This window comes from Bos mutus, chromosome 1, assembly GCF_027580195.1.
Source record: "Bos mutus isolate GX-2022 chromosome 1, NWIPB_WYAK_1.1, whole genome shotgun sequence".
In the NCBI taxonomy this organism is placed as follows: domain Eukaryota; kingdom Metazoa; phylum Chordata; class Mammalia; order Artiodactyla; family Bovidae; genus Bos; species Bos mutus.
In genome coordinates this window covers 5,948,591-5,975,667 of record NC_091617.1, presented here as the reverse complement: position 1 = coordinate 5,975,667, position 27,077 = coordinate 5,948,591, and the positions used below count along the sequence as shown (strand labels likewise).

Below are 27,077 nucleotides of genomic sequence, written 5' to 3'. Positions count from 1 at the left end.
CCCATACTTTGCTGCTACTGCTGCTAAGTCGCTTCAGTCGTGTCCGACTCTGTGCGACCCCACAGACGGCAGCCCATCAGGCGCCCCCGTCCCTGGGATTCTCCAGGCAAGAACACTGGAGTGGGTTGCCATTTTCTTCTCCAATGCATCAAAGTGAAAAGTGAAAGTGAAGTCGCTCAGTCGTGTCCGACTCCTAGCGACCCCATGGACTGCAGCCTACCAGGCTCCTCGGTCCATGGGATTTTCCAGACAAAAGTACTGGAGTGGGGTGCCATTGCCTTCTCCGACTCATACTTTAGAACTATTTAAATAACTCAATAACCACAGTGGGGCCAGTGGTAAAGAACCCGCCTGCCAATGCCGGAGACACAAGAGACACGGGTTTGATCCCTTGATTGGGAAGATCCCTTGAGTAGGAAATGGCAACCACTTCGGTATTCTTGCCTGGAAAATTCCATGGACGAAAGGAACCTGGTGAACTGCAGTCCACGGAGTCGCAAAGAGTCCACAAGACTGAGCGCACATGCACCTAATTACCGGAAGCGGGGGAAAAAAAACAAAAATCATTGACAGCCAAGTCAGTCACAAGCCACCGCATTCAGACTTCCGGCGCGAGTCCCGCGCAGGCGCCGATTAACTAGCGTCAGTACCGCCGGGCCCCAGGGGCACAGCCGCTTCCCATAATGCCGCGTACCGGAAGTTGTTGCTTTCCAGGGGTCACGCTGGCTTCTGCTCCGTCGCTCTCAATTCGTCACCGGGGAGGAAGACGGAGCAGGCTGCCCGGCCCGAGGGCCCATTAGGGGATGCAGCAATGGGCGCTGTCGCCGTGGGTGAGTTCCGCTCCCACTGCCTTCGCAGTCACCACTCGCATGACTTCCTGCGCCCCCGGGAGCCCTAATTTTCCTGCCCCGACCTCGTTCTCTCCTCGAAGGCCCCTCTGCCTTTAAGCACGTTACCTGGCCTCGGCCCAGTACCGCGTTCTCATTGGCCTCATGTCCTGTCAGTTCCAGGAGCTGACCAATGAGTTGTCGGTGCTGGCGCCCTCCTCGACCCAGTGGACCCCGAGGTTCCCCCCGTGGGTGCGGAGCAGTTGGAAGGGAAGGGGAGGTCTGGCGGACTTCGCGCGGCCGGGGACTCTTCTTACGAGTTGGCGCTGAGTTTGCCACCGCGTCCGCTTGTTGGTTATTAGGACAGGCAGGAGCTGTCGTCTAGACGATTCAGTGCTCCCAGGGTAGGACAACTCTTCGCGAAACTTGAAAGCCCTGTTTTAGCCCCGCTGACAGAAGTTTTCCAAACTCATGCATGTTTAATGGATCCCAGGCAGGCGTGGGAAATACTTGAAGGGCGGAGAGGGAAGGGAACTGGGTTAGTAGGAGAGCCGGCAAGACCAGCTATGATTTATGTTTTGCGTGGAGCCCTGCAAAGAGTAATTTGGCCCAGAAGGTAGCGCTCATCTGAAGACTCGCCTGAAAAATTGAGGAGATTTATGGATGTTTTATAGATGATGATGCAGTACTGTTTTCACAACTCATTAGATGCCCTTTATAGTTGTCAGAAATTTATTGGGAGCTCTTTTTTTTTCCCACATCATTGAAGCAGTCCCTCTACTGTCCTCTGCCTGCAGCAATTACAGTTCGTCTTTCAAGTTTTCCTTTGGCGTCTGAGCGACTAGCAGGTCCAAAACCAGATTTGCTAGTGCTGTCTTCACTGCTGCAGATTTCTTCATTCTTTACCTTTTTCTTTCTCACCGGAATTTGTGTGCTTCATTCTTGTATACCTACCTTTGCACCTTATAATCATCCTTAATGCCACAGGTACTATTCTCTTTTTCTGTTTAAATGCAAGAAGTATTTCTGGATCTGCTATATGTTAACACTATTCTAAATGCTGTAGGTGATTCAGAAGTAAGGCCTAAAACACTTTCTTGCTCTTAGAACTTCAGATTCCAGGTAGAGAAATGACATAGGTCCAGGGAAAAGATTTAAGAAGCATCTCACTTAGGTATCTGATCAGGGTACAAGATGAATAGCACACACTGAACGCTGGGAAAGCAGAGTTGAGTGGTTTATTTAAAGTCAACTGGTTGCCTAAGGCTCCATTGAAATGAACATCTTGGAGGAATTGGGAAGATTTGGATAGATGGAGCGAACTCCCAGCTAGAGAGTAAAGGCTTAGAGGTGGAAGGCAAGGTGTTTTGGAGTGGAGGGTACAGAAGAGTCCGTAGGATTCTGCTTTGGAACCAAAAGATCTATGATTTAAGTTCCATTTCTGCCACCCTGTGATCTTTCATCGTTTTGAGTTTACTTCTTTAGCACAATGCTCCATTTAAAGGCTTTTGTGAAAATCAAATGAGATAATATTTATGTAAAGGCTTTGAAAATCCGAAGCACTGTATGACTAAAGATTAGTGGCTCTTTTCTGAGACATAATGAGAGTCAGGGTTACCAGGGTGTTGAGGAAAATTTATAAGGGACCACGAGTGCACGGCACAGGAGAGTGGGTTGAAAAACTGTCAAGTACTTTGAATCAGGAGAGTGATTTGATGAAAATGGCATCATTGGAAGATAATGTCTGTACTAGAATGCAGCACAGATTAGAGGGAGTTGGATTGGAGTGAGGCAAGAACTTGGGTGCTGTTCCTCCCCCCTTCCAAATCAGAATATACCCTCATTTTGTATATAACCATATAGTTTTGTTCTGTTAATACATACATTGGTTTTGTAAACATGAAACTTTGTTAATGTTTTATCTTTGAAAAGGGTAACAGTTAATGATTTGGCACTCATTTTTCTTACAAACCTTGTGGGATTACCTTGAATTACCCTCACATTAAGAACTAAAGGAGGAATATTTTTAAGACTATAAGCCAGAGCAAGATGACAGCTACCTTTCAGAAATAATTGGGAAGTGTTTTAAAAATATATGTCCCACGTCCTACTTTCCACTTATGCAATCAGAATTTTCACAAGCATCCCAGGTAAAATAATTATTATAGTCATTTAAGTCATTTTGACACTAAGTTATTCTAATGTATGTAAACTATAACTTTTCAACATCATTATTAGGTAGACTTGTATGTACTTTCAGTATTTTTCATGTTTTCTGATTTTTAATTGTTGACTGAAGAGGTGATTTGATAATGAGCTAGATTTGTCATTCTTGCCTGGAAAAATCCCATGGATGGAGGAGCCTGGCAGGCTACAGTCCATGGGGTTGCAAAGAGTTGGACTCGACTGAGTGACTTCACTTCACTTCAGATTTGTCATATTTCAAACTGATTTTGTCAAGAATATGATAATGTAAATGGTCAAGAATACAGATGTAGTCAGTTTTCAGTTAACATCCATAGGAAGTTCTGGTGTGGGAAGATGCAGAACAGTGTATCATACTATGTTATTTGGCTTTGAAACTATTTTGCACATTTTCTGACTCCCTCTAGGAGATTGTTTTCAGAATTATTTTAATTTTCTTTGAGAAATTACAAATCTAATTGCATTGCCTGCAAGAACTTTCTTAGATAGCTTTGAAGAAAGGGAAATTAGAGTTTCAAAGTGCTACCGCCATTCCACATTTATGGTGTGAGAAGTTAAGTTCCTAATAGTGTAAAGTGTTAAGACATCAGGATCTGTGTAAGAAGATACAAATTCTTTCCAGACCTTTACATTTATTGAAAACCTCTTAACATTACTAAGAATCAGTTTCCTAACCTATGAAAAACAGAGGTAATACTCTACTTCTGGGGGTTCTTGTTGAAAACAATGATACATGTGAATGGTCTTTGTAGCTTATAAAGTATGATAGATACACAAAATGATGCGGTTTAGTTACGTTACTGTATCCTAGAGAACTGTAAAACTTTTTTTTTTTGGTCAAGCTAACTTTATCTTGTTTTCTAGATTGTTGTTTTGTGTCAGTAAGTAACCCCTAAAGTGCCAACATGGGAAAGAAACGGACAAAGGGAAAAACTGTTCCAATTGATGATTCTTCTGAATCTTTAGGTATATTTCACCAATTAAATTTTTAAAGTAATGTTTGTATCCCTAAATGGACATCTATTTTAATATGTAAAAATGGGATCAATGTGTTTTGATTATGTTATTTTGTAATTTGCATTCTAACTTAATGTTTGTATAGACATGTAATTTAATAGTCTGCACAACATTTTTAATGGCGTGATATTTATTCCATTGATATAAAAGACTATGGGTGCGTATTTCATGATTTATTTGGGTAATCCTCCACTGTTATAAATGTAGGTAATCTTCAACTTTTCAGTGTTATGAATGGTGTGATACTAAATATTTTTGTAGCTCAAACTGTGCACATCTGGTTATCTTCTTGGTACAGATCCTATAATTAGAATTGCTGAATTAAGCGGTATAAATATTTTCTAGATTCTTTTGGATCTATTGCCATTCAGAGATGTATTACTAACATAGAGGCCCCCTAGCAGCGTAACAGAGTACACATTTCTCTGAACCTTTATTGACACAGGTTGGTATCATTTGTAAAAATCTTTGCTGATTTGCTAGTTGAAAAAGAATATTTTCTTTTTTCAGTTTGTGTTGTTTTTGACAACTTACTGGGCTTTAGTAGTTTTTCACATGATCTCATTTGCATTTGTATTCTCTTGGTGCATATTCATTGGACATAAAGCTAATTGTACCACTTGATGAGTTTCTAAACCTCCAGGAGCCGTGAAAAAACTGAAGCCCTTTAGAGTGGCTTGCATAGCCTGTTACCGATCTGGCCCCACTGGGGTTTTCAGTCTCAGGTCCTGCTGCTCATTATTTCACTTGTGACTGCCATTCTGAGAAGAGAGCATGCACTTCTACATTTTATACGTCCATCCCTTTGTTAATGGGATGTGGCCTTTTCTGGGTCAGGAAGATCCCCTGGAAGAGGAAATGGTAACGCGCACCAGTATTCTTGCCTGGAGAATCCCATGGACAGAGCAGCCTAATGGGCTACCGTCACTAGGGTTGCAAAGAGTTAGACACGACTGAGCAACTAAGCACAAGGCCTTTTCAGATTGTTTACTCCATTAAATCATAGTTTAAACTATGAGCTTGAAATTAAAAAGACTTAAATCCAAATTCTAGTACAGCCACTCAGTAGTTCTGTGACCTTGGGCACTAACTTTGAGGTTTCTCATCTATCATTGAGGGTAGTACAGTCTGCTTTTCGTGGTGGTTGTGTAGAGTAAATGAGATAATGTGTGTGAACACTTAGCACAGTGTCATGCTCATAGTACCTGCTTAATCAGTATGAGAAATTTTTATAACTATACATATCTCCCAAGATTGTACAGTCATTACCTCTTCTGTGAACTTCCGTTGACTTTAGCCTTCTCTTCTTGTGCTGCTGTAGTATGTCTGTAGCACTGCTCCCTAGGTGGTGCAGTGGTAAAGAATTAACCTGCAAATGCAGGAGACATAGGAGATGGGTGTTCAATCCCTGGGTCGGGAAGATCCCCTGGAGAAGGAAATGGCAACCTACTCCAGTATTCTTGCCTGGAGAATCCCATGGACAGAGGAGCCTGGCGGACTACAGTTCATGGGGTCGCAAAGAGTTGGACGTGATTGAGCAACTAAGCACCCAAGCATATGTATAGAGCATATCTAGAGATTCTTGTGCATTCATTTATTTGCTTCTGCAAGAATGTGAGCTGCTCAAAGAAAGAGCTGTGAGTTGGTCATGTTTTCGGTTGTATTGTCTATTACAGTGCCAGACATGCAGCAGTTGTATTGTTGACTGAATGAGGGACCTTCTCTGCAACCTTATAAAATAAAGAGGATAATAGATACAATTAATAAATTGAAGTGAATTTAGGGTGGTGGTGGTTATACCTAGAACTTCAAAGCTTGTATAAGATCTTTCGTACATAATCATCTCATGATCAAATATCAGACAAAAATTTAAGTTTTTAGGTTATCTAACAATTAGTTTATAGAGTAAATTCATTTTTGAAGTTCAAATCAGGTGTAAGTTTTGAGATTAACTGAAGAAAGTCATATTCTACCTCATATTTGTTATTTGTTTTAATAGAACCTGTGTGCAGACACATTAGAAAAGGATTGGAACAAGGTAATTTGAAAAAAGCTTTAGTGAATGTGGAATGGAATATTTGCCAAGATTGTAAGACGGACAATAAAGTAAAAGATAAATCTGAAGAAGAAACAGAAGAAAATCCTTCAGTTTGGCTGTGTCTTAAATGTGGCCATCAGGTATGCTTAGATTCTGATCGATTCGGGATTGTATTAAACTCTCTGAACTTATTTTAGAAGATAGTACCTAAAAGCACGGTATGGGTGACCAGAATGTGTGTTGGCGTAGTTTGTGTTCCCTGGGGAATAGGTTCTGAGACTCGTGTGTGGGGGGTTTATTGGGGAGTATTCTCGGGTACTGTACTAGGAAAACAGGGAGAGAAGCAAGCTTAGGCGGAGGCAGTGCTTCAGGGCTTCAGCTGAACGCACAGTGGAGTCTGGTCTTCAGAGAGGTCCTGAACTGCGGCACAGGGCCAAGCCTCTGTCCTTGTGCCTAGACCAGTCATTGGATGTTGGTTGCTTCTGGGGAATGGAACTGATGGTGAGGAAGGCAGCTTCGTTCCACTGAGGATAATTCTTGGGGATGGACAGACAGAGCAGTGATCTGTCCCCAGGCCACATTTCTGGCCTCTGGGGAATGAATACCTTGGGTCTGGTGGTATCTGGGTGGCAGAACCGCTCACAGGTATCATCATGATACTAAAGGTCAGGAGGGCCTCTTAATCAACCTTGGTGGTGGTAAGTTTACCTGTTAGGAAACTGGACTGAGCGGTGGTAACGTTTTTTAAAACTACAGTGTAGTATCACAACCAGGATATTAACACAGATACAATCCAACAGTCTTAATCAGGTCTCCCCAGTGTTATTGCTCTTAGTTTGTGTGGGGGTGTACGTGTGTTGTGTATGTATTAAGTGCTGTTTGGTTCGGCACCTGTGGAGATTCGTATCCACCACCACAGTCAAGGCATTGAAAAGTTCCGACATCACATGGAGTGTTATGTTGCCTTTTAAAAATCATGCCCACTCATGCCCACCTCTGGACTGCTACCCTTCCTCCCAGCCCCTCACAACTTCTAGTCTGTTCCCTATTCCTAAAATTTTGTCGTTTCAAAAATGTTGCATAAGTGGGATCATGTGATACACAACGTGTTGGGACTGACTTTTTTTACTTACACTTGTGAAGGTTTTCCCAAGTCCTGTGTCTCAATGGTTGCTTCTTTTTTATTGCTAAGTGGTATTCCATGGTAGGGTGTACCACGGTTTGTTCACCCGTTGAAGGACATCTGGGCTGATCTCAGTTTTTGGTGATCATGAGTAAAGCTGCTATGAACATTTGTGTACACATTTTTGTGTGAATTTAAGATTTCATTTCTCTGGGGAAAATGTCTAAGAGTGCAATTGCTGGGTAATATGATAATTAAATGTTTAGTTTTTAAGATACTTCCAGGCTTTTCCAGAATGGCTGTCCTATTTTATATTCCTCCCAGTAGTGTTTGAGTGATCCACTCTCTCCATCCTTGCCAGCATTTAGTATTGTCACAGTTTTTTATTTTACCATTCTGATAGGTAAGATCTCACTGTGGCCAGACAGTTACAAAATTTTATGTTAGCATTTTTATTTATTTGTATTTGAAAAGTTGTCATTTAACCTGTTAGATACTTATGATGAGCATGAATATATTTTACTACTACAAATTTTCCATAATGCATTTCCTATTATAAATTTTATTTATTTTGCTAGTTTTTTAATTCCTTGGGGTAAGACAGTATCAGTATTAACTGTTAACTTTCATCCTAATAGTTATGCTTTACAGTGTTAGCACAGGATTCTCAGTTATTAGATATCTCACGTTTGTTTCAGATAGCCTCAGTTGGTATTAGAATTTTCAAAATCAATACCAAATTGCAGTTCATTTATTTTAGAACTAAATGTTGAATGGGATAAATTAATCAGTAGGTTTGGTATCATAGTTAAAGCGTAGAAGCCATTGATGGATATTTCACCCCCAAAGTAATATTTTTTAGTAGCTGCAGTAGAGACAGGACCACTTATGGTAGTGTTGTCAGAGAGTTGAAGGCCTGGTTCACATAGATACACAGTGAAGCTGTGCTTCTTAGCTGTGGCTCATCAGCTGCAGGTGAACAATCTGGTCATGTTCTCCTGTGAATACGCCTATGCAGATGTAGGTGGAAGTCTCCCGCTTAACTTGTTCAGTTAATGCTTATTGACCTCCCTCATTTTGCTAGTCTTTGGTAATAGATTCATTCAGTTTTTCATGCCTTCAGGATTTACACTCCTGCAGAAGGGGTGTGAAAGGGAAGAAAGGATAGCAACATTAACAGCTTCACTGTAAGGTAGAAAATAAGGCATGCCCTCAGGAACGTACACCATGTTTTGTGGGAGTTTGTCTATAGGAGGAACAGTGTTTTCTCATCTGGGAAGCTGGGCATAGGCTTCTAAGAGGAAGTGGCCTCTGAGCAAGATCCTGAAGACCAAGTGGGATTTGATCCACGGCAGTAATGGTAAAGAATTTCAAGACAGATGGAATAATGTGAACAAAACTGTATTGTGGAAGCGAGGTGGTTTTAGCTAGTAAATGGTACTCAAATAGGAGAATATGGGCGCTAACCTTGGAAAGGTGGATTGGGGTCCAAAGGTATCAGGTTTGTTGAGTAGGTTTGCTGAGAGCAGTTCATCACTTTTGAATTGAGTATATTAACAGAGCTTTATTTTAGGACTATTAAACTGAAAAAATAAGTATGTGAAGGAAGGTTGAAGTTAGGAAAATATTTATGAAGATGTTAAGGAGTCTAAACTAGAACTAGTGAATGATTGCATTAGCATGGTTTAGCTAGGACTGGAAAGGACAAGCTGGAGCAAAAGAGTACTTCTAGTGTGTGGTTTTCTAAGTACCTTCTTCCTGAAATGTCCTCAGGTGCCTCTTCGTATTTAAGTTCTAACGAAGTCTGGACTCTGCCAGAGTCTAAAGTTTTAATTTTAAAATTGTAAGAATGGCAGGATTTCTTGATCCACTTCCTTATTCATTGTAGACTGTGAATTCTCTCCTGGTGAGTTTTTGTGGCTTTGAGTTTTATGATTATGATTCTCTAGGGCTGTGGCAGAAATTCTCAGGAGCAACATGCTTTGAAGCACTACATGAAACCAAGATCAGAACCTCATTGCCTGGTTCTTAGTTTGGACAACTGGAGTGTATGGTGAGTTTCAACTCCTGTGCCCATTTGCTGGAAATTATTTGAAATGTTGGGGAATGGAGGTGTTGGAACTGTTTTAAAGAGCAAGAAAGTTTAAATTTTTTAGTATTTGTCTACATACCATCACTTTCAGGCTTCCCCATTGGCTCAGTGGTAAAGAATCTGCCTGCAAGCCAGGAGATGCAGGAGACTTGGGTTTGATCCTTGGGTTGGGAAAATCCCCTGGAGAAGGAGTTGGCAACCCATTCCAGCATGCTGGCCTGGAAAATCCCACGGACAGAGGAGCCTGGCAGGCTGCAGTCCACGGGGCCACAAAGAGCAACACAACTGAGCTACTGAGCTCATACGCACGCATCACTTTCAGAAGGCTAGAGAGTGATGTTGTGAGAAGCTTTTGCTTAGTATTGTACGAACACAATAATTATAGTATGTAGAAGACATAGGAATTTTTACCCTTTGTTTTTCTCTCGTGATATTACAAAGCATATGGTAGAGTTGGGACACTAAGAACAAATTCCAGATAAACTGAGATAATAAATTTTGGCAATGAATTTGCATGAAAATGTTAGGCTGGTATTTTTTGTCTTTTAACATCATTAAAATTTTGCATCTTTAAAAACCATTTACATAGCACTGTTCACTGAACGTGCACATGTGCTGTCGCTTCAGTCGTGTCTGACTCTTTGTGCCCCTGTGGACTGTAGCCCACCAGGCTCTTCTGTCCATGGGATTCTCCAGGCAGGAGTACTGGACTGGGTTGCCTTGCCCTCCTCCAGGAGATCATCCCCAGGTCTCTCATGTCTCCTGCGTTGGCAGGCAGGTTCTTTACCACTAGCGCCACCTGGGAAGTCCATTCACTGAACATCATTTGGCAGTTGTAAAATTTGTTAATTTTGATAATGTAGATCTGTAATTTAACATTAGATTAGAATGTTTAGATTAACATTAATTGATGTTAACATTAATTAATGTTAATTTAACATTAGATTAGAATGATTAGAAAAAACTTTCATGTTATAAACAATCATTTCTATAACATGTTTGGAGTATTTTCACAGTACTTATATGTAGCTGTAATTCAGGCTAACTCTAACAGTACAGCAGAGTTAATATGTATAGTCTTCTTCAAGAAAACATAGCGTTTTTATTTTCAGTTTCTGTACTGGAGTAGTGAGGGTCACACATTTTGGGTCTCCTTTATTAAAATTAGCCTCCTTTGGTGGTTGTCAGTTTGTCACTTTTCTTCTCTGGGATCTGTTGGGACACAGGTGTTACCTATGTGATGATGAAGTCCAGTATTGTAATTCAAACCGATTGGGTCAGGTGGTTGATTATGTTAGAAAGCAGGCTGGCAGTACAACTCCAGAATCAGGTAAAATCATTTTTCTTAATATAGACTGTAATGTTGGTATATATTATCTGTGGGTATTTAGTTTCACATACTGTATCATTGCATATAGCTGAATACCATTATTAATGATTGATTTCAAACTATGAAACTATCTTTGGTTAACAATGTAGAACAGTAAGAACATAGATAATTATAAGGAGTTAGAATTAGAAGGGAATCTGAGAAATAATATAGTCATATGTGATGAAGAGTCTGGGTTAGTGATGAGCAGTAACGCCACACTCCCATACCCTGGCACAGGGCTTAAGGCAGACCTGCTTTATAATGGATTTTTCTTTCTACATCATTTGGATGATGTGAAAGTTGGTGATGGACAGGGAAGCCTGGCATGCTGTAGTTCATGGGGTGGTGAAGAGTAGGACTGGACTGATTGAACTGAACTGAACTGCTACATTGTTCGGATGATGTGAAAGTAAAGTGCCTATGATTCCTTCAAAAGGCCAGATACTTCTCGTTTTTTTCATTCATTATTAAGTTAATAGGGTTGATTTTCATCATCTGCTTTAAAAGCTCCTTTAGATTTTTACATTCCCAGAGGTATCTTTTGTGGAGCCAGAATTGTTTGTTCCTAACTTCAAGATTAGTTTTTTTTAGTTAATGTAATTGGCTGCACCAGGTCTTAGTTGCGGCATATGGCATCTTTGATCTTGGTTGCACGATGCTGGAACTTGTAGTTCTGGCATATGGGATCTCCTTTCCTGACCAGGGATTGAACCCAAGCCCCTGCATTGGGAGTGCAGACTCTTAACCAACGAACCACCAGGGAAGTCTCCAGGGTTAGTTTTCCACTCTCAGACTTCATTTAAAAATTTACTTTATGTCCATGTTCTTTGCTTGATTGCTTGATACTCTGATTTCACAGGGTAAGATTGCTCATTTGTAAAAAACATTTGTTCAGTTAAAAGGGGATTTATACTGAATACTGTTTGGTTTGCTTATGTCAGTTCTGAATATTTTTGGTTTATTGGTTTTTCTCTTTTGATGGTAATTTATTTGTAATAAAACATTTAAAATCAAACAGGTGGCAAATCATGTTATTAAGTAAAATTCACAAATTCTGGTCCCAAGTATATCTTTGCATTTGGTTTGGGTGTCTTGCACATTTTGCTAAATCATTTCTTTTTCTTCCTTTTTTTTTAAGCAGCAGAAGATAATGGTAATATTGAACTTGAAAACAAAAAGCTAGAAAAGGAGAGTAAAAATGAGCAAGAGAGAGAAAAAAAGGAAAACATGGCGAGAGAAAATCCTTCCATGAATTCTACTTCCCAAATAACTGTGAAAGGACTCAGTAATTTGGGAAATACATGTTTCTTCAATGCAGTTATGCAGGTGCCAATGTTAATATTTCTCCCCTTTAAAAAGATCTTAGTATTTTCCTCATAACGCTAGGATGTTTTTGCATATTTGCTACTGATGATATTGAGCTCTTCCCTCAGACGTAGTTTCTTCCTGTGTTTTCAAAGAAAATTCAAGGGAATGTTTACTTTGCATGACAGTAAAACCCTGTGCTAAGCACTGGCATGCGAAGGGGTTCAAAACAAACTATGGCGCATGTCCTCATAGAACTGTCACTTGGGTGTTAGAAACACAAGAGAACCAAGTACAGAAATAAATTCCTGGTTGCATGTGGGGGTGGGGGTGGTGGTGGTAGGGTTAGGGTAGCTATCATAGTAGGTGGTTGTGAGAAGGACCTGACGTGATGACTAAACTCAGGACTGAAGTACTAATGAACCAGTTAGAGTCGGGGGAAGAGCATGATGTTACTTTGTGTGTAACAGACACAATAAAAGTTGCAGTGTTGATGGTGTTTTTCTGTTTTGGAAGAATAGACACTTAAAAGTATTTGACTGAATTGGTTTGCCTGTAAATAATTTTTCCTTTCTTTTCCATCCTGCATTCCAGAATTTGTCACAAACACCAGTGCTTAGAGAACTATTAAAAGAAGTAAAAATGTCCGGAACAATTGTAAAAATTGAACCACCTGATTTGGCACTAACAGTATGTACTTTAAAATTTTGTTTTTTTCTTTTCCTCTCTGAGTAGCAGCATTTTAAATTATTTTTAAGAACTGGTGCTCGTTTTCACCTTTTTTGTTTGTTTTAAGTTACCAAGTTAAATTTTCAGGCTAATGGATATTTATGAGGGGCCTTTACATGTGTTTGCTCCTGAAAGCCCTTCTGCTGTGCTGAGTGTTTGGCTTCCTTCTGGGGAATGCTGCGTATGAAGCTCTGAGCACGCATTATCATTTTGAACTTCTTTTACGGTGACTGATATGCTGTGTAGCGAAATGAGTTTTACCATCTCCATTTTTATTATTTACATTTTGATTTAGCTCTTTCAGTTCCTAGGCAGTAAGTTCCTGATAAGATAAAACAGTAAAACTGAATTCTTTATCAAAATAGTTTAGGACTAAAAAGTTTCTCCATCTTTTGATGTACATTTTGAACTTTTAATTGGAACAGCTCTATTAGGAACATAGGAATATAGGTTGACGAGTTACATTTTGATAAACAATTCTAAAATTTGACTGAAGAAAGTAATTTTTATTCCCGTATTCAGGAACCCTTAGAAATAAATCTTGAGCCACCAGGCCCTCTTACGTTAGCCATGAGCCAGTTTCTTAACGAGATGCAAGAGACCAAAAAGGGAATCGTGACACCTAGAGAACTCTTTTCTCAGGTCTGTAAAAAGTGAGTATCCATATTGATTGTGCTTTCAGTGCATCAGTAAGAAGCTGGGAAATAATATGAAAAATTAATAGGATTAGAGTGAATTCAGTAGATAATATTAAAGCATGGTTTAAAAAACATATACTTTGTGTGAAAATTAAATCTGCCAAGAGTGTTGTTGGACTAAACAAAAATTTTGAGAAACTGGAACATGCCAAAATTTGGGATATGATCCTAAGATTTTATAAAAAATAGTTTCATTTTAGTGGACTCACCATAGTTTTTCTTTCTTCCCTGTAGAGCAGTGCGATTTAAAGGCTACCAGCAACAGGACAGTCAGGAGCTGCTTCGCTATTTATTGGATGGAATGAGAGCAGAAGAACATCAGGTTAGCACATTTTGATGAGTGTATTTTGTAATCTCATCTTCATTAACTTGTCTGTCATTTGATGTTTTAAGGGTTATTAGAGCAATGAAAACTAGTTGTTGAGGCCATTATATTAAAATTTTTTTTCTTCACCAGCCTTTCAACCAGTGTATTTTCTTTGCTTATTTATTTATTTTTCTTCTTTTCTTTTTTTGGCTAGTATATTTTAATTATTAAATGAATGAAGGGAATTAAAAATGATTCTTTTCATGACGCTTTATTTTGCTCGCTGTTTGCATCATTATTGTTCTCTAAGGGTTGACATTGTAGCCTGTCAGGAGAGATACAGGTATGGAAAATATTCCTCCCCAGACGATTCCCAGTTGCAGTGCAGCCTTACTCTTACTCTGAGTGTGATTTAACACTCTTTTTATTCTGGGAAGTATTTTTATTTTGTAAGAGTCAGGGAGCATTTGTTGCGTTGTAAAATTTTTGTTAATTGCCAGTATGTAAAGTAATTTTGGGGAGGGTGTGTGTAGATATAATTAGTAATAGTAATAACAGCGATAACGATACTTATTTTGCTTTTATGTTTTGTTAAGCACTGTTCTCAGTATTTTATGAATTACCCTACTCAGTCCTTACAGCCATTCTGTGAGGTACATGCTACTGTCATTTTTCTCACTCCATAGATTATGAAGCTAGGATATCTAGAAGTTCATTGCCTGGTTCAGGGTCACCCAGTAGTGATGGAGCTGGGCTTTGAGCACTGGAGTCTGTCCCTATAGTTCTTTGCTTCTGGGATTTCAGGTGGCTCAGGAATCCGCCTGCCAGTGTTCTCTGCTTCTGGGATTTCAGGTGGCTCAGGAATCCGCCTGCCAATGCAGGAGAGGCAAGAGATGCAGGTTTGATCCCTGGGTCTGGAAGATGACAAAATTTTGCATGGGAATTTTGCACAAGTATTCTAGCATGGGAAACCCCATGGACAGAGGAGTCTGGCAGTCTGTAATCCATGGATTCACAAAGAGTCAGACACAGCTTAGCAACTGAGCACACGTGCACTCTGCTTCTAGAACATGATATTTCAGTGGTCTTTTTCAAAGGAGGTGGGCATGTTCTGAGAAACTTTGGTTAGAGTAGGTTAAAATCTTGAAATGATAATACAGTGCCTTTGCTCAAGGGTTAGTTATTGTTTTTTAAAGTATATTTCTTTTTAGCTCCTGGAATTAATTTTGAAAATGTGATTTTAAAAATACCAATTTTTATTTGGTAATTTTGGGGTGCTAATGTTTGATCATTTTCTTTACTTGATTACATATTTCTAAGGAAAATAACTGTATTTAATAGTATATATATTTATTTTATTACTTTTAGAGAGTGAGTAAAGGAATTCTTAAAGCATTTGATAATTCTACTGAAAAAGTGGATGAAGAACTGAAAAATAAAGTTAAAGGTAATGTCTGACTTCTTGAACTAAAACAGTATAGTTGAAATCCTGTGTACATTAAAACAGGATTGCTGACACATGTATTTCAAATCCACAGTTATTAGTGTATAATTGTTCTTTATCTCTGTTGATTTAAAAAAATTATTGTTCTTTATCTCTGTTGATTTAAAAAAATTATTCAATACTCCAAAGGTAAATAGGAGAAGTTAACCTAGGTGTATTCTTTTTATGTAGTATTATGGTAAAATTTATAAACATAGAGCTAAGATGATAAGATGACATCCCAATTTTATTTTTTAAAAGCTTAGACTTTATTTATTTGGCCCCGCCACGTGGCTCAAGGGATCTTAGTTCTCCAACCAGGAACTGAACCCAGGTCTCAGCAGTGAAAGCCAGGGGTCTAAGTCCTAACCACTGGACTGCCAGAGAATTGCCTCAAAAGCTTAGACTTTAATTTTTAGTGATTTATACTTGTCTTTGCTAGTTGTCAGCTGGTTTATTAATCACGGAGCTGACTTTATTCTTATTGTGTAACATTTAATGATTTAGGAAAGGTTTGTTGAGTAGAACTGTCTGATGATGGATTACTTCAGTATTTCTGCTGTCTGATACAGTAGCCATATGTGACAGTTGAGCCCTTGAAATGTGACCGGTGCAAAAGGAGCTGAATTTTTATTTTCATTTGATTTTAACCAGTTTAAATGGCTCCAATGACTAGCAACTACTGAATTGTGAAGCACAGCTTGGAATCTACACAGAGCAACTATTTGCCTCCTCAGGGCCCTTGTTGCTGGCCTGGCCATTAATGGAGAGAATCTAGCCTGCTCAACTGTCTGTCATAAAATGTGTTTCTGTATAAATGACACATGTCGTTTGAACAAGGCTTATACATTTCATGTAGTTAGAAAATTGGATGACTAGGTAGTAAAATTCCATCATCTTATGCTAAGCTTACCAAGGTTGTTTCTGGGGACATAGAGAAAGAAAAGGAGGATTTTGTCTGAAATACTTTCCTAAGGGCTTTTTGTTTTTGTTTTGATTTTGAATGAAGTTCACAAAGCAAGTTACTCTCAAATTTGCTGGCAGTGTTAGAATACTAGAGCTAGAAGTGAGCTAAATTATTATCCTGTGTAGCCCAGTCTGCTCATTTTACTTTTGATAGTTAAAATATTGATGCACAGAAAGTCTCACTGACTTGCACAATTCATTTTGCACTGACTAGACCCTAGATAAGAATTTTTGTGTGTGTGTGCAAGATGTGTTAAATTGTATCCTGCTTAGAATGCTGGAGTACATTCTGCTGACTATAGTATAAAATAAAATTATGGTAATTATGAGTAGAAAAAAACAAGTCAATAGGAAATTAAAAATAAAATTTCAGGGTTAGATAGGTAAGTAAGTAGTTTCATCTTACTTCATTAATTGTGTACAGGTAATTGATAGCCTTTTTTCCCCTTATAGAGTACGAAAAGAAAAAATCAGTACCAAGTTTTGTGGACCGAATATTTGGTGGTGAGCTGACGAGTACAATCATGTGTGATGAATGCAGAACTGTAAGTAGATGCAGTGCAGACTGGATTTATGCATATTAATGGAGTTCATGAGTTGTTTCTTTTGGAAACAGAAACATCTGGTTAGTTTTGTAAGATACTCTTTTTGAACTAAGTATGCATAGTTTTTTGCTAGAACTATGAACATTCCTTAAATCAGGAAGAAGTTAGTGTAATATTTTAATTTCTTATACCTAACCCAAATTCCTCAACACTGTGTAGTTTTTCATATTCTTAAGCCTTTATTTTAAAATTTAGCTCCCCTCCCCAAGATTTTACTATGTGATGTTTAAAGTGAATCTTTTCCTCCTTTTTTCATCTTCTTTTTTGGTTGGTTAAGGTCTCCTTGGTTCATGAATCTTTCCTTGATTTGTCTCTACCGGTTTTAGATGATCAGGTAAGATTATTGAGTTTATTTTATGTAAGTAGATCGTTTTCTTTCCTGAGCTAAATTTTGTGAGGGAGGGCTTGTTACCGTTTCCAAGTTGGTACTTTACTAGGCCTTGCATGGAAAAAGTTTTCTTAATATATGTGAGATAGAAGAGTTTTAAAGATTTGAAAAGATAATGAATAAATATATGTATTTGTGTATATATATATATTTTTATGTGTGTGTATATATGTGCATTTTAAAGACTATGTTTTGAATTGTTTATGGATGACTAACTTGGTTAGTTTATATATAGGGAAGTATTTACTTCATATAAGTCATTATTATTTTCATTATTTAAGACTAACCACAAATCCCTTAAAGTTTAAGTTCATAAATATTAACAGAGTAAGCCATATAAATTTAGTTCTTATCAAGTAATAGTAGGGAAAAAAAATTATGAGTATTGGATAAATCATTATTCGACTTAATATGAATTGGGGGGTCCCTTTAAATCACTGTTACTAAGTGATTACCAAATTTACTATGTCTTACCAAACATACTCTATTTTTTCTTTTCTTTAAAACTGTCGCTTGCATGAGAAGAAAAGAATAGAAAGGAATACCTGTAGTTGAACTTGTAAATCACTTACCAACAGAAAGTGCATTTAGAAATAGACGTAATTACAGCATGGTACAGCATGTATCTATTACAACTCACTGTATTCCTTTCTATTACACTCACATGTTAAATTGCCTTTTTTTACCATTTTGTTTGTTTGCTTATTTTCTCAGTATGTGAAGATTGTTTTCTAGTGTCTCAGATAAATGAATTTTGTCCTGGATATGTTTCCAAACAGTATGAAAAATAAATCTGGTGTAAATTAGGAATAGAAAACTGTTTAGGTAACGTGAAATCTCTTTACAAGCAGTAATAAAGTTTGATTTTTGGTCCATATTCTCTCCATATTTTAAGAGTGGTAAGAAAAGTATAAATGATAAAAATCTGAAAAAGACAATGGAAGATGAAGATAAAGATAGCGAGGAAGAAAAAGATAATGATAGTTACTTAAAGGAGAGAAATGATATTCCTTCAGGAACAAGTAAGCACTTGCAGAAAAAAGCAAAGAAGCAAGCCAAGAAGCAAGCCAAGGTGGGTAATTAGGAGGAAAACCATCCTTGTCTAATTTTAACTTTTAGACTATTGAGTTTGAAGTCTGAATGACAGTGGTAGACATGTCTGTTATTTTATGTACAGCACTTTAATTTGACAGGCTTCCCTGTTGTCTCAGAATCTGCCTGCAATTTGGGAGACCTGGGTTGGGAAGATCCTTGGAGGAGGGCATGGCAACCCACTCCAGTATTCTGGCCTGGAGAATCCCATGGACAGAGGAGCCTGGCAGGCTGTAGTCCATGGGATCACAGTCAGACATGACGTGACTTTCACTTTTACTCGATTTGGCAGTTACAGAATTAGCTCATGTGATATTCTCTGCAGTGAAATTTCTTTGAGAATATGTGAAGAAAATGTTGTGCTTTAAAAAAAAACTGCAGTTTAAAAATAAAATTAAAAATTATATACATAAAAAAACTGCATTACTTGTTATGATTTAAAAAAAATTTATTCAAGAATTTTTTAAGTTTCTAATACGTTAACATTTAAAAATATATAAAGGTGTACAATAAAGGTCTTCCTCCTTGTATGATATAATATTACTCTCATTAGTGTCTTATTTGTGCTGGAGATGTTTTGGGAAAATACAATCAAGTACAAATATGTGGTCTTGTGTTTTCCTGGTTTTAAAAATTATGCACACTGTTCTGGTCCTTTTTTTTTCTACTTAATTAGATTCTTGGAGATCTTTACATTTCTTCATGTTTCAGGATGCATTTTTTTTTAACAATCATATAAAGAAACTCTACTTGATGCTCTGTGGTGACCTAAATAGGAAGGAAATCCAGAAAAAAGAGATGTATGTATAGCTGATTCACTTTGCTGTAGGATTAAAACTAACCCAACATTATAAAGCTACTATATGCCAATAAATTTCTTTTTAAAAAGTTATGTAGAATTCTGTTTGAGTAGTAAATGTTGTTCAGTCACTCAATCATGTCCAACTCTTTGCAACCCCACGGACTGCAGCACGCTAGGCTTCCCTGTCCTTCACTATCTCCTGGAGTTTACTCAAACTCATGTCCATTGAATCAGTGATGCCATCCAACCATCTCATCCTCTGTCATCTCCTTCTCCCGCCTTCAGTCTTTCCCAGCATCAGGGTCTTTTCCAATGAATTGGCTGTTTGCATCAGGTAGCCAAAGTATTGAAGCTTTATCATCAGCATCAGTCCTTCCAGTTAAAATTCAGGGTTGATTTCCTTTAGGATTGACTGGTTTGATCTTGCAGTCCAAGGGACTCTCAAGAGTCTTCTCCAACACCACAGTTCAAAAGCATCAATTCTTCAGCACTCAGCCTTCTACAAAATATAGTTTAAAAGATGTACTCTTAAAAGATGTGCTATAGTTCATCTAACCATTTCTTTATTGATTTAGATGTACAAACACCTATACTCTTTTGCTATAATGGCCAGTGCTTCTGTGAATAACCCTATACATATGTCATCTGTAGGGTATATTTTGAGAAGAGGGATTGTATTTGTAGTTTTGCTAAAATAATTGCCCTCCACAAAAGCTGTACCAATTTATGTTCCCACCAGCAACATATGAAAGTGAAGTTAAGCATATTTTTATGTTTAAGGGCCATTTGTGTTTCTGTTCCTTTGAAGTATTCGCTCATCTCCTTTCTTCATTTTTCTTTCATGTGTAACTATTTTTAACTGAAGTGTCTCAGAAAATGTTTGTGTCCAGGGCCCTGGATGTGGCCCTTTAACTTTCTGGTATTACAAATTAGCCTCATGGAACTGTCCTTTTATGACAGCTCACGTGCTAACCCTTTGAGTCTTCAGTCATTCCAGTAACAGGAATCTCAGTGAAACCCTACCCGCACCAACCCCACACCCCCATGCTGGGACAGAGGCAGCAAACAGCAAAGAAGGTGGTTAAGTGGGTAGTGATTTAAGTGTCCTCTGTACGTGTCGTTTCCTTTCTTCTCCTCTGATTTGGGGCTGTTTGTTTCCTGGAATTTTATCCTCCATCCCTCTGCTTGTCCTTGAGTTTTCAGTTTTTTTTTTTTCTCTCTCTTAAGTGAAGCCTTGATTGTGTAATTATAACTCACATGGATACATCCCTTCATGATGTATGTGTCGTCACTCGCCCCCCGCCTTCACACATGGCTGCTTGGGTTCAGCAGCCTCGCTGCTCTGTCTAGATCTAGACTGCTCTGTCTAAATCGTGCCCATTTTTATTTGCCCCTGTGTGACAGTTTTTTGAATATTGGTGATGGTTTACCCCTCCTTTCAAAGAACTTTTCTTCATAATTATTTAATCTCTGACAGTAAAGGAACTTTTCTGGGAGTGAACTCTTCCTTATTATTTATTTTTGATTGATAAATAAGAAATCTAATGTGGTACATGTATGCTTTTTATCTCCCTCTCTTTTTTAATGTTTTGTACTTTTTACACAGAACCAACGAAGACAACAGAAAATTCAAGGGAAAGTTCTTCATTTAAATGATGTTTATGCCATTGACCATCCTGAAGATAATGAATGTGAAGTTGAAATGTCACTTCAGAGAGAAGCAGATATTAAATCCAACCATATCTCACAAGAGGAAGTTGCACCTAAAGAATATTGTGTTAATCAGAAAGATTTGAATGGCCATGAAAAAATGATAGAAAGTATAACTGACAATCAAAAATCCACAGAGGAAGCAGCTATGAAAAATGTCAGTGTGGATAATGATCTGGAGGTTTTGGCATCGTCTGCCACTGAATGTCCTAGGAATTTAAACGGTGCCTACCTGAAGGAAGGGAGCAATGGAGAAGTGGACATTTCCAGTGGTTTTGAGAACCTTAACTTGAATGCTGCTCTGCAACCTGACGAAATAAATATAGAGATTCTGGACGACAATCCTACTCCCGGGACGAAGGTATATGAGGTTGTAAACGAAGATCCAGAGACTGCTTTCTGTACGCTTGCAAATAGGGAGGCTTTCAACACCGATGAGTGTTCAGTCCAACATTGTTTGTATCAGTTCACTCGAAACGAGAAACTTCGGGATGCTAATAAACTGCTTTGTGAAGTGTGCACGCGGAGACAATACAGTGGACCAAAGGCAAATATGAAAGGTATTTAGATGCTTTCACAGAAAGTAAAGTTAATGTTCAGGGGAACAGTTTGCACTGCATCAGTAGACTGTTCCTGTTTTAATTGTGTCAGGATTTGGATGGAGTCACTAAGCCCTTTCCTGTGTAAACATTTTCACAGAAGGGTGGGTAAGCGGAGTTCACTGGCGTCCCAGCAGTTGGGTGGGGCAGTCCGCACTCTGCCAGCAGGCGCTCCCTGTGAGGAAGGCGTCCCGCTAAGGCATCTCACAGACCCCTCACCTGGGGCTGTTTCTGTGTGTCCTCGGCTTCCCCTCATTGTGATGGCTCTCAGGCCCCTGCGCCCAGGAAAACACACCTGAACTCTTGAGTGTGGTGAAATCCCAGTGCATGGTCCTGGGGCGCAGTGCTTCCTTACAGGCTGCTTCAGAGACAGACAGAAAGATACTAGTAATTCCTCTCCTATCCCAGCCCCCACCTTTTTATTTTGTTTTTATAAATTGGGTAGGTAGGATAGGGAGGGACCATAGATGCCTAAGGATTCTCAATTGAATTGTTGAAACACTTGACAAGTCTTTCTATGTTATTTTTATTTATTTACAAACAGTGAATCGTGTTGATTTTATAGCATTTCTGTTTGCTTTAGTGCTGGTGTCAGTGGACTATGGTTTGTATTCTAAACTTGGCTCACCTCTTGTTTTTTTTGTGATCTCTGAGCTAAAAATATTTTTTATAGAACATTGGAAAATGATTTTATGATAGAAAACATTAACTTAGAACTCCAATTAATTACCTCTCCAAAAATAAGTCTATTCTTTTCAGTAGACTGCAATTGTACTCAATTACTTTATAATAGTAAAAAGTTGTGGAAATTTTCTCTCATGTATTAATACATGTAAAATATCCTTGATTTTTGCTTCTTAGTCCAAAAACCTAAAATATTTACTATTTGGTTCTTTCCAGAAAGCTCACTAATCTTTGATTTAAATGTTTTGAAATGATTTTATAGCAGGTGAAGAATGCTAAAGAAGTCTAAAATGATACTCACACTGCTAACATTTGGTTCTTTGTATAGGCGAAAGAAAGCATATTTACACCAATGCTAAGAAGCAGATGCTAATTTCTCTTGCTCCTCCAGTTCTCACTCTTCATTTCAAGAGATTTCAGCAGGTACCCCTTGTTTTCTTACAAAAACTTTGTTTCAGATATGTAATACCTGCTTTATTTGTTATGGTCTCTACACATTAAGTGTGTGTGTGTGGTTTTTGTTTTCTGTTATTCTTAGTTCTGACTTCAAAGAGGTAGGAAAGTAAAACAGTACGTGTGCATGCTCAATTGCTCAGTCTTATCTGACTTTTTTGTGACCCCATCAGGGGTCTGTAGACTGTAGCCCATCAGGGTCCTCTGTCCATAGACTTATTCTGGCAAGAATACTGGAGTGGGTTGCCATTTCCTCCTCCAGGGCATCTTCCCACCCCAGGGATTGAAACTGAGTCTCCTGACTCCTACATTAGCAGGTGGATTGTTTACCACTGAGCCACCTGGGAAGCCAAAACAGTATACATATGGGTAACACAAAAGGGTTTGATGAAGATAATGTCAAGTTGGAAGAGAAATTTAGGCACAGTCCCTCCTCAGTCTTACTACATGTTGCTCTTTTTAGATATCAGTTCAGTTCAGTCGCTCAGTTGTGTCCGACTCTTTGCGACCCCATGGACTGCAGCACACCAGGCCTCCCTGTCCATCACCAACTCCCGGACTTTGCCCAAACTCATGTCCATTGAGTCGGTGATGCCATCCGACCATCTCATCCTCTGTCATCCCCTTCTCCTCCTGCCTTCAATCTTTCCCAGCATCAGGGTCTTTTCCATTGAGTCAGTTCTTTGTATCAAGTGGCCAAAGTATTGGAATTTCCTCTTCAGCATCACTCCTTCCAATGAACACTCAGGTCTGATCTCTTTATGATGGACTGGTTGGATCTCCTTGCAGCCCAAGGGCCTTTCAAGAGTCTTCTCCAACACCACAGTTCAAAAGCATCAATTCTTCGGCGCTCAGCTTTCTTTATGGTCCAACTCTCACATCCATACATGACCACTGGAAAAGCCATAGCTTTGACTATGTGGACCTTTGTTGGCAAAGTAATGTTTCTGCTTTTTAATATGCTGTTTAGGTTGGTCATAGCTTTTCTTCCAAGGAGCAACTGTCTTTTAATTTCATGAGTCCAGTCATCATCTGCAGTGATTTTTGGAGCCCCCAAAATAAAGTCAGCCACTGTTGCCACTATTTGCCCATCTATTTGCCATGAAGTGATGGGACCGGATGCTATGATCTTACTTTTCTGAATGTTGAGTTTTAAGCCAGCTTTTTCAGTCTCCTTTCACTTTCATCAAGAGGCTCTTTAGTTCTTTTTCACTTTCTGCCATAAGGGTCGTGTCATCTGCCTCTGAGGTTATTGATATTTCTCCCAGCAATCTTGATTCCAGCTTCTGCTTCATCCAGCCCGGCATTTCACATGACATACTCTGTATATATAAGTTAAGTAAGCAGGGTGACAGTATACAGTCTTGATGAACTCCTTTCCCAGTTTTGAACCAGTCCATTGTTCCATGTCCAGTTGCTTCTTGACCTGCATACAGATTTCTCAGGAGAGAGGTAAGGTGGTCTGGTATTCCCATCTCCTGAAGAATTTTCCAGTTTGTTGTCATCCACGCAAAGGCTTTGTTGTAGTCAATAAAGCAGATGTTTTTCTGGAACTACCTTGCTTTTTCTGTGATCCAACAGATGTTGGCAGTTTGATTTTGGGTTCTTTTCGGGTTCTTCTCAGGTTTTTTCTAAATCCTGCTTGAACATCTGGAAGTTCTCAGTTCATGTACTGTTGAAGCCTTGCTTGGATAATTTTGAGCATTACTTTGCTAGTGTGTGAAAGTAAAGTGAAGTTGCTCAGTCGTGTGCCACTTTTTGTGACCCCACAGACTGTAGCCTATCAGGCTCCTCCATCCATGGGATTTTCCAGGCAAGAATACTGGAGTGGGTTGCCACTTCCTTCTCCAGAGGATCTTCCTGACCCAGGGATTGAAATCAGGTCTCATGCATTGTAGGCAGACACTTTACCGTCTGAGCCACCAGGGAAGTCCACTAGCGTGTGAGATGAGTGCAGTTGTGTGGTAGTTTGAGCATTCTTTGGCATTGCCTCTCTTTGGGATTGGAATGAAAACTGACCTTTTCCAGTCCTATGGCCACTGCTGACTTTTGCAAATTTGCTGGCATGTTGAGTGCAGCACTTTCACAGCATCATCCTTTAGGATTTGAAATAGTTCAATTGGAATTCTATCACCTCCACTAGCTTTGTTCCTAGTGATGCTTCCTAAGACCCACTTGACTTTGTATTCTAGGATGTTTGGCTCTCTGGGTGATCACACCATCGTGGTTATCTGGGTCATTAAGCATCTTTTTTATATCATTCTTTTGTGGTTTTGCCACCTCTTCCTAGTATCTTCTGCTTCTGTTAGGTCCATACCGTCTGTGTTCTTTATTATATTAGCATCTTACTCTAACCTTAATTTCAGGTTTAACAAAAAAAGACACTTTACTAGTTATATCTCACACTTGGGAAATTTAGCAATATGTGTGTAGTATCTTATTTTTACTGATCCTTAATAAGGCATTAGTACCTTGGATTTCCATCTTTTTGATGACTCCATCTTTTCTGAAAGAACCATGAGCAGTACCAGTTGTGAATTCAGTTCTAGATTCCCTAAGTATTTTCAGAGCATTTTCTCTCCTGTGTTTGGTGTGAGTTTGACTTACCTGGGTGCATCTTTACAAATAGTTTGCCAGGCTTGGTTAGAGTGAGGCTGAGAGAGTGTGCTTCACAGAATTCTGCTATTGCTGAGTTTTAAGCACTCAGTCTCTTGTCTAATTTGGCTTTTCTGGATGGTTAAAGCAGAAACATTGAGAATGTTCTTACAGGAACAGTTTACTCAATCTGGACTGTGTGTGGGTCTGGACTGTGTGTAGGTACACTTAGCAAAAACCAGTCAACTGGAAGTTAGCAGTGAGGGAACTAGAGTTTTCTGAGACAGCTGAACTGGGACTGGGTTATTGTTCTGGGCATTGTGGTGGGTCGACAGTTCTCTTATGTAGTTTTTCCGGGAAAAGAACTTAAATCTACTCTCCTTCTTTTTCAGGCTGGTTTTAACCTTCGCAAAGTTAACAAACACATAAAATTTCCAGAAATCTTAGATTTGGCTCCTTTTTGTACCCTTAAGTGTAAGGTAGGTGAAACTTGCCTTTTTGGGGAAATCTTTGAGGGAATCAGCTTATTACCAAATATTCCAACAGCAACTCACATAAGTATGAAGTTGATTAAGAGCTGCTGAGTACACTGAGTCTTTGTACCTTTGTAATTTGAAGGTCTGTGATCAATCATCTTCAACATAGGTTGTTACTTCAATATATTTTTAAACCCCCATTTGGCCAGGAAACTGATTATAGCAGGTGGCCTCTGGTTTATGGTTCTTCCAGTAGGGCAAGGGCAGTGGCAGCTTTCTAATAAAATCTTAAATGTGATACCACAGAGTAGGCTGAGAAAAGGGAGAAAATTCCAGTTCAGACTCAATGATTTCTGCATTCTCAAAGGTTAGAGACCTTTGGCATAGTTTACAGTTATCTTGCCCAGAAATAACTTTTCTGAATTCTGTTCACATTTTAAAGAATGTTGCTGAAGAACATACACGGGTACTGTATTCCTTATATGGAGTCGTCGAACACAGTGGTACCATGAGGTCAGGGCATTATACTGCCTACGCCAAGACAAGAACTGCAAACACTCATCTCTCTAACCTTGTTCTCCATGGTGATATTCCACAAGGTAAAAGGTTTTACAGAATTCTAGTATTCAGCAGATATTATGGCAAAACCAAAAAAGGCTGAACTTGAATTTTTCCATTTCTATTTAATTTTACATTTCCTTTTTGACAGATTTTGAAATGGAATCAACCAAAGGGCAGTGGTTTCACATCAGCGACACTCACGTGCAAGCTGTGCCTACAACTAAAGTACTAAATTCACAGGCTTACCTCCTATTTTATGAGAGAATACTGTAACAATTTCAAAGTGCTTTCTCTGGAAACGTTTATGGCTTTTATAATTGCTGTAATAAAAAAAGTAAAGACTAACTGTAAATCATGTTCACTTAAAATTAAATACATGCCAGAAGAAATCACACTTACTAAAATACTGAAGGGAAAATACCTAAAAATTTAGTGGTTTTGTATTGTCACAGTGGTTTTTATCCCTGCTTCCAATTTCTGGAAAGGATTCTGAATTACTTAAGTGCTCAATAATATGTCTGCGTGGTGGTTTGCAACACATCAATAAAATTAATTACCCCCAAAATTTGCTTTATCAGTAAGTTGTACTGACACACACTACTAGAAAACATTAAAAAAAGTTCCAGACTGGCTAACAAAACTTGAAGTGTGTTAGTTAAAATGAAAGTATTAATTTTATAACCATAGGGTATTTGATTTGGCAGTAACATACATGTCGTTCTTCTGATGCCAAGCAGTATGCATACGCTGGGGTGTTGGTTGAACTCAAGCCAGTTTCCAAGGCACGCACAACCCAAAAAGCCTTAAGAATACCAAAACTGTCTAAACTTCCTGTAAGGTTCTCTATTAGAATTTCTTTTGATGAGTTTCTGTAAGGCCCAGTCAGCCATACTGCATCTAAATTCCTTTGAAATGCCAGAAACAGTGTAAAAGTGTTATTCAGTGACCTC

The 27,077-nt window shown here is 38.8% G+C and overlaps 1 protein-coding gene across 7 annotated transcripts; it reads left to right on the top strand.

The window, feature by feature from the left end:
• Positions 1 to 694: 694 nt before the first annotated feature.
• USP16 (ubiquitin specific peptidase 16) lies at positions 695 to 26,472 on the top strand. Of its 7 annotated transcripts, none has more exons than XM_070367297.1 (19): positions 723 to 830; positions 1,625 to 1,814; positions 3,897 to 3,998; positions 6,049 to 6,227; positions 9,160 to 9,263; positions 10,529 to 10,632; positions 11,813 to 12,000; positions 12,574 to 12,669; positions 13,231 to 13,361; positions 13,641 to 13,728; positions 15,082 to 15,160; positions 16,616 to 16,707; positions 17,045 to 17,101; positions 18,051 to 18,227; positions 20,656 to 21,319; positions 22,371 to 22,465; positions 25,483 to 25,569; positions 26,009 to 26,165; positions 26,276 to 26,472. In XM_070367297.1, the coding sequence occupies exons 3-19, from the start codon at positions 3,938 to 3,940 to the stop codon at positions 26,398 to 26,400; spliced, it is 2,484 nt and encodes an 827-aa protein (XP_070223398.1). In that variant the 5' UTR covers positions 723 to 830; positions 1,625 to 1,814; positions 3,897 to 3,937; the 3' UTR covers positions 26,401 to 26,472. The 7 variants fall into 7 exon arrangements, with proteins under 7 accessions (XP_005907884.1, XP_005907883.1, XP_070223398.1 ...); XM_070367300.1 differs by lacking the exon at positions 723 to 830 and adding an exon at positions 1,074 to 1,231; XM_005907822.2 differs by lacking the exon at positions 1,625 to 1,814 and having other exon boundaries at positions 695 to 830; positions 11,816 to 12,000.
• The last annotated feature ends 605 nt before the right edge of the window (positions 26,473 to 27,077 follow it).

Excerpts from the sequence above, each read along its gene's own strand:
- USP16 (XM_005907821.3), top strand. The coding sequence starts at position 3,938 with ATGGGAAAGAAACGGACAAAGGGAAAAACTGTTCCAATTGATGATTCT. Across the intron at positions 15,161-16,615 it reads ACTGAAAAATAAAGTTAAAG|AGTACGAAAAGAAAAAATCA; the intron begins GTAATGTCTGAC and ends TTCCCCTTATAG. Across the intron at positions 17,102-18,050 it reads TACCGGTTTTAGATGATCAG|AGTGGTAAGAAAAGTATAAA; the intron begins GTAAGATTATTG and ends CCATATTTTAAG.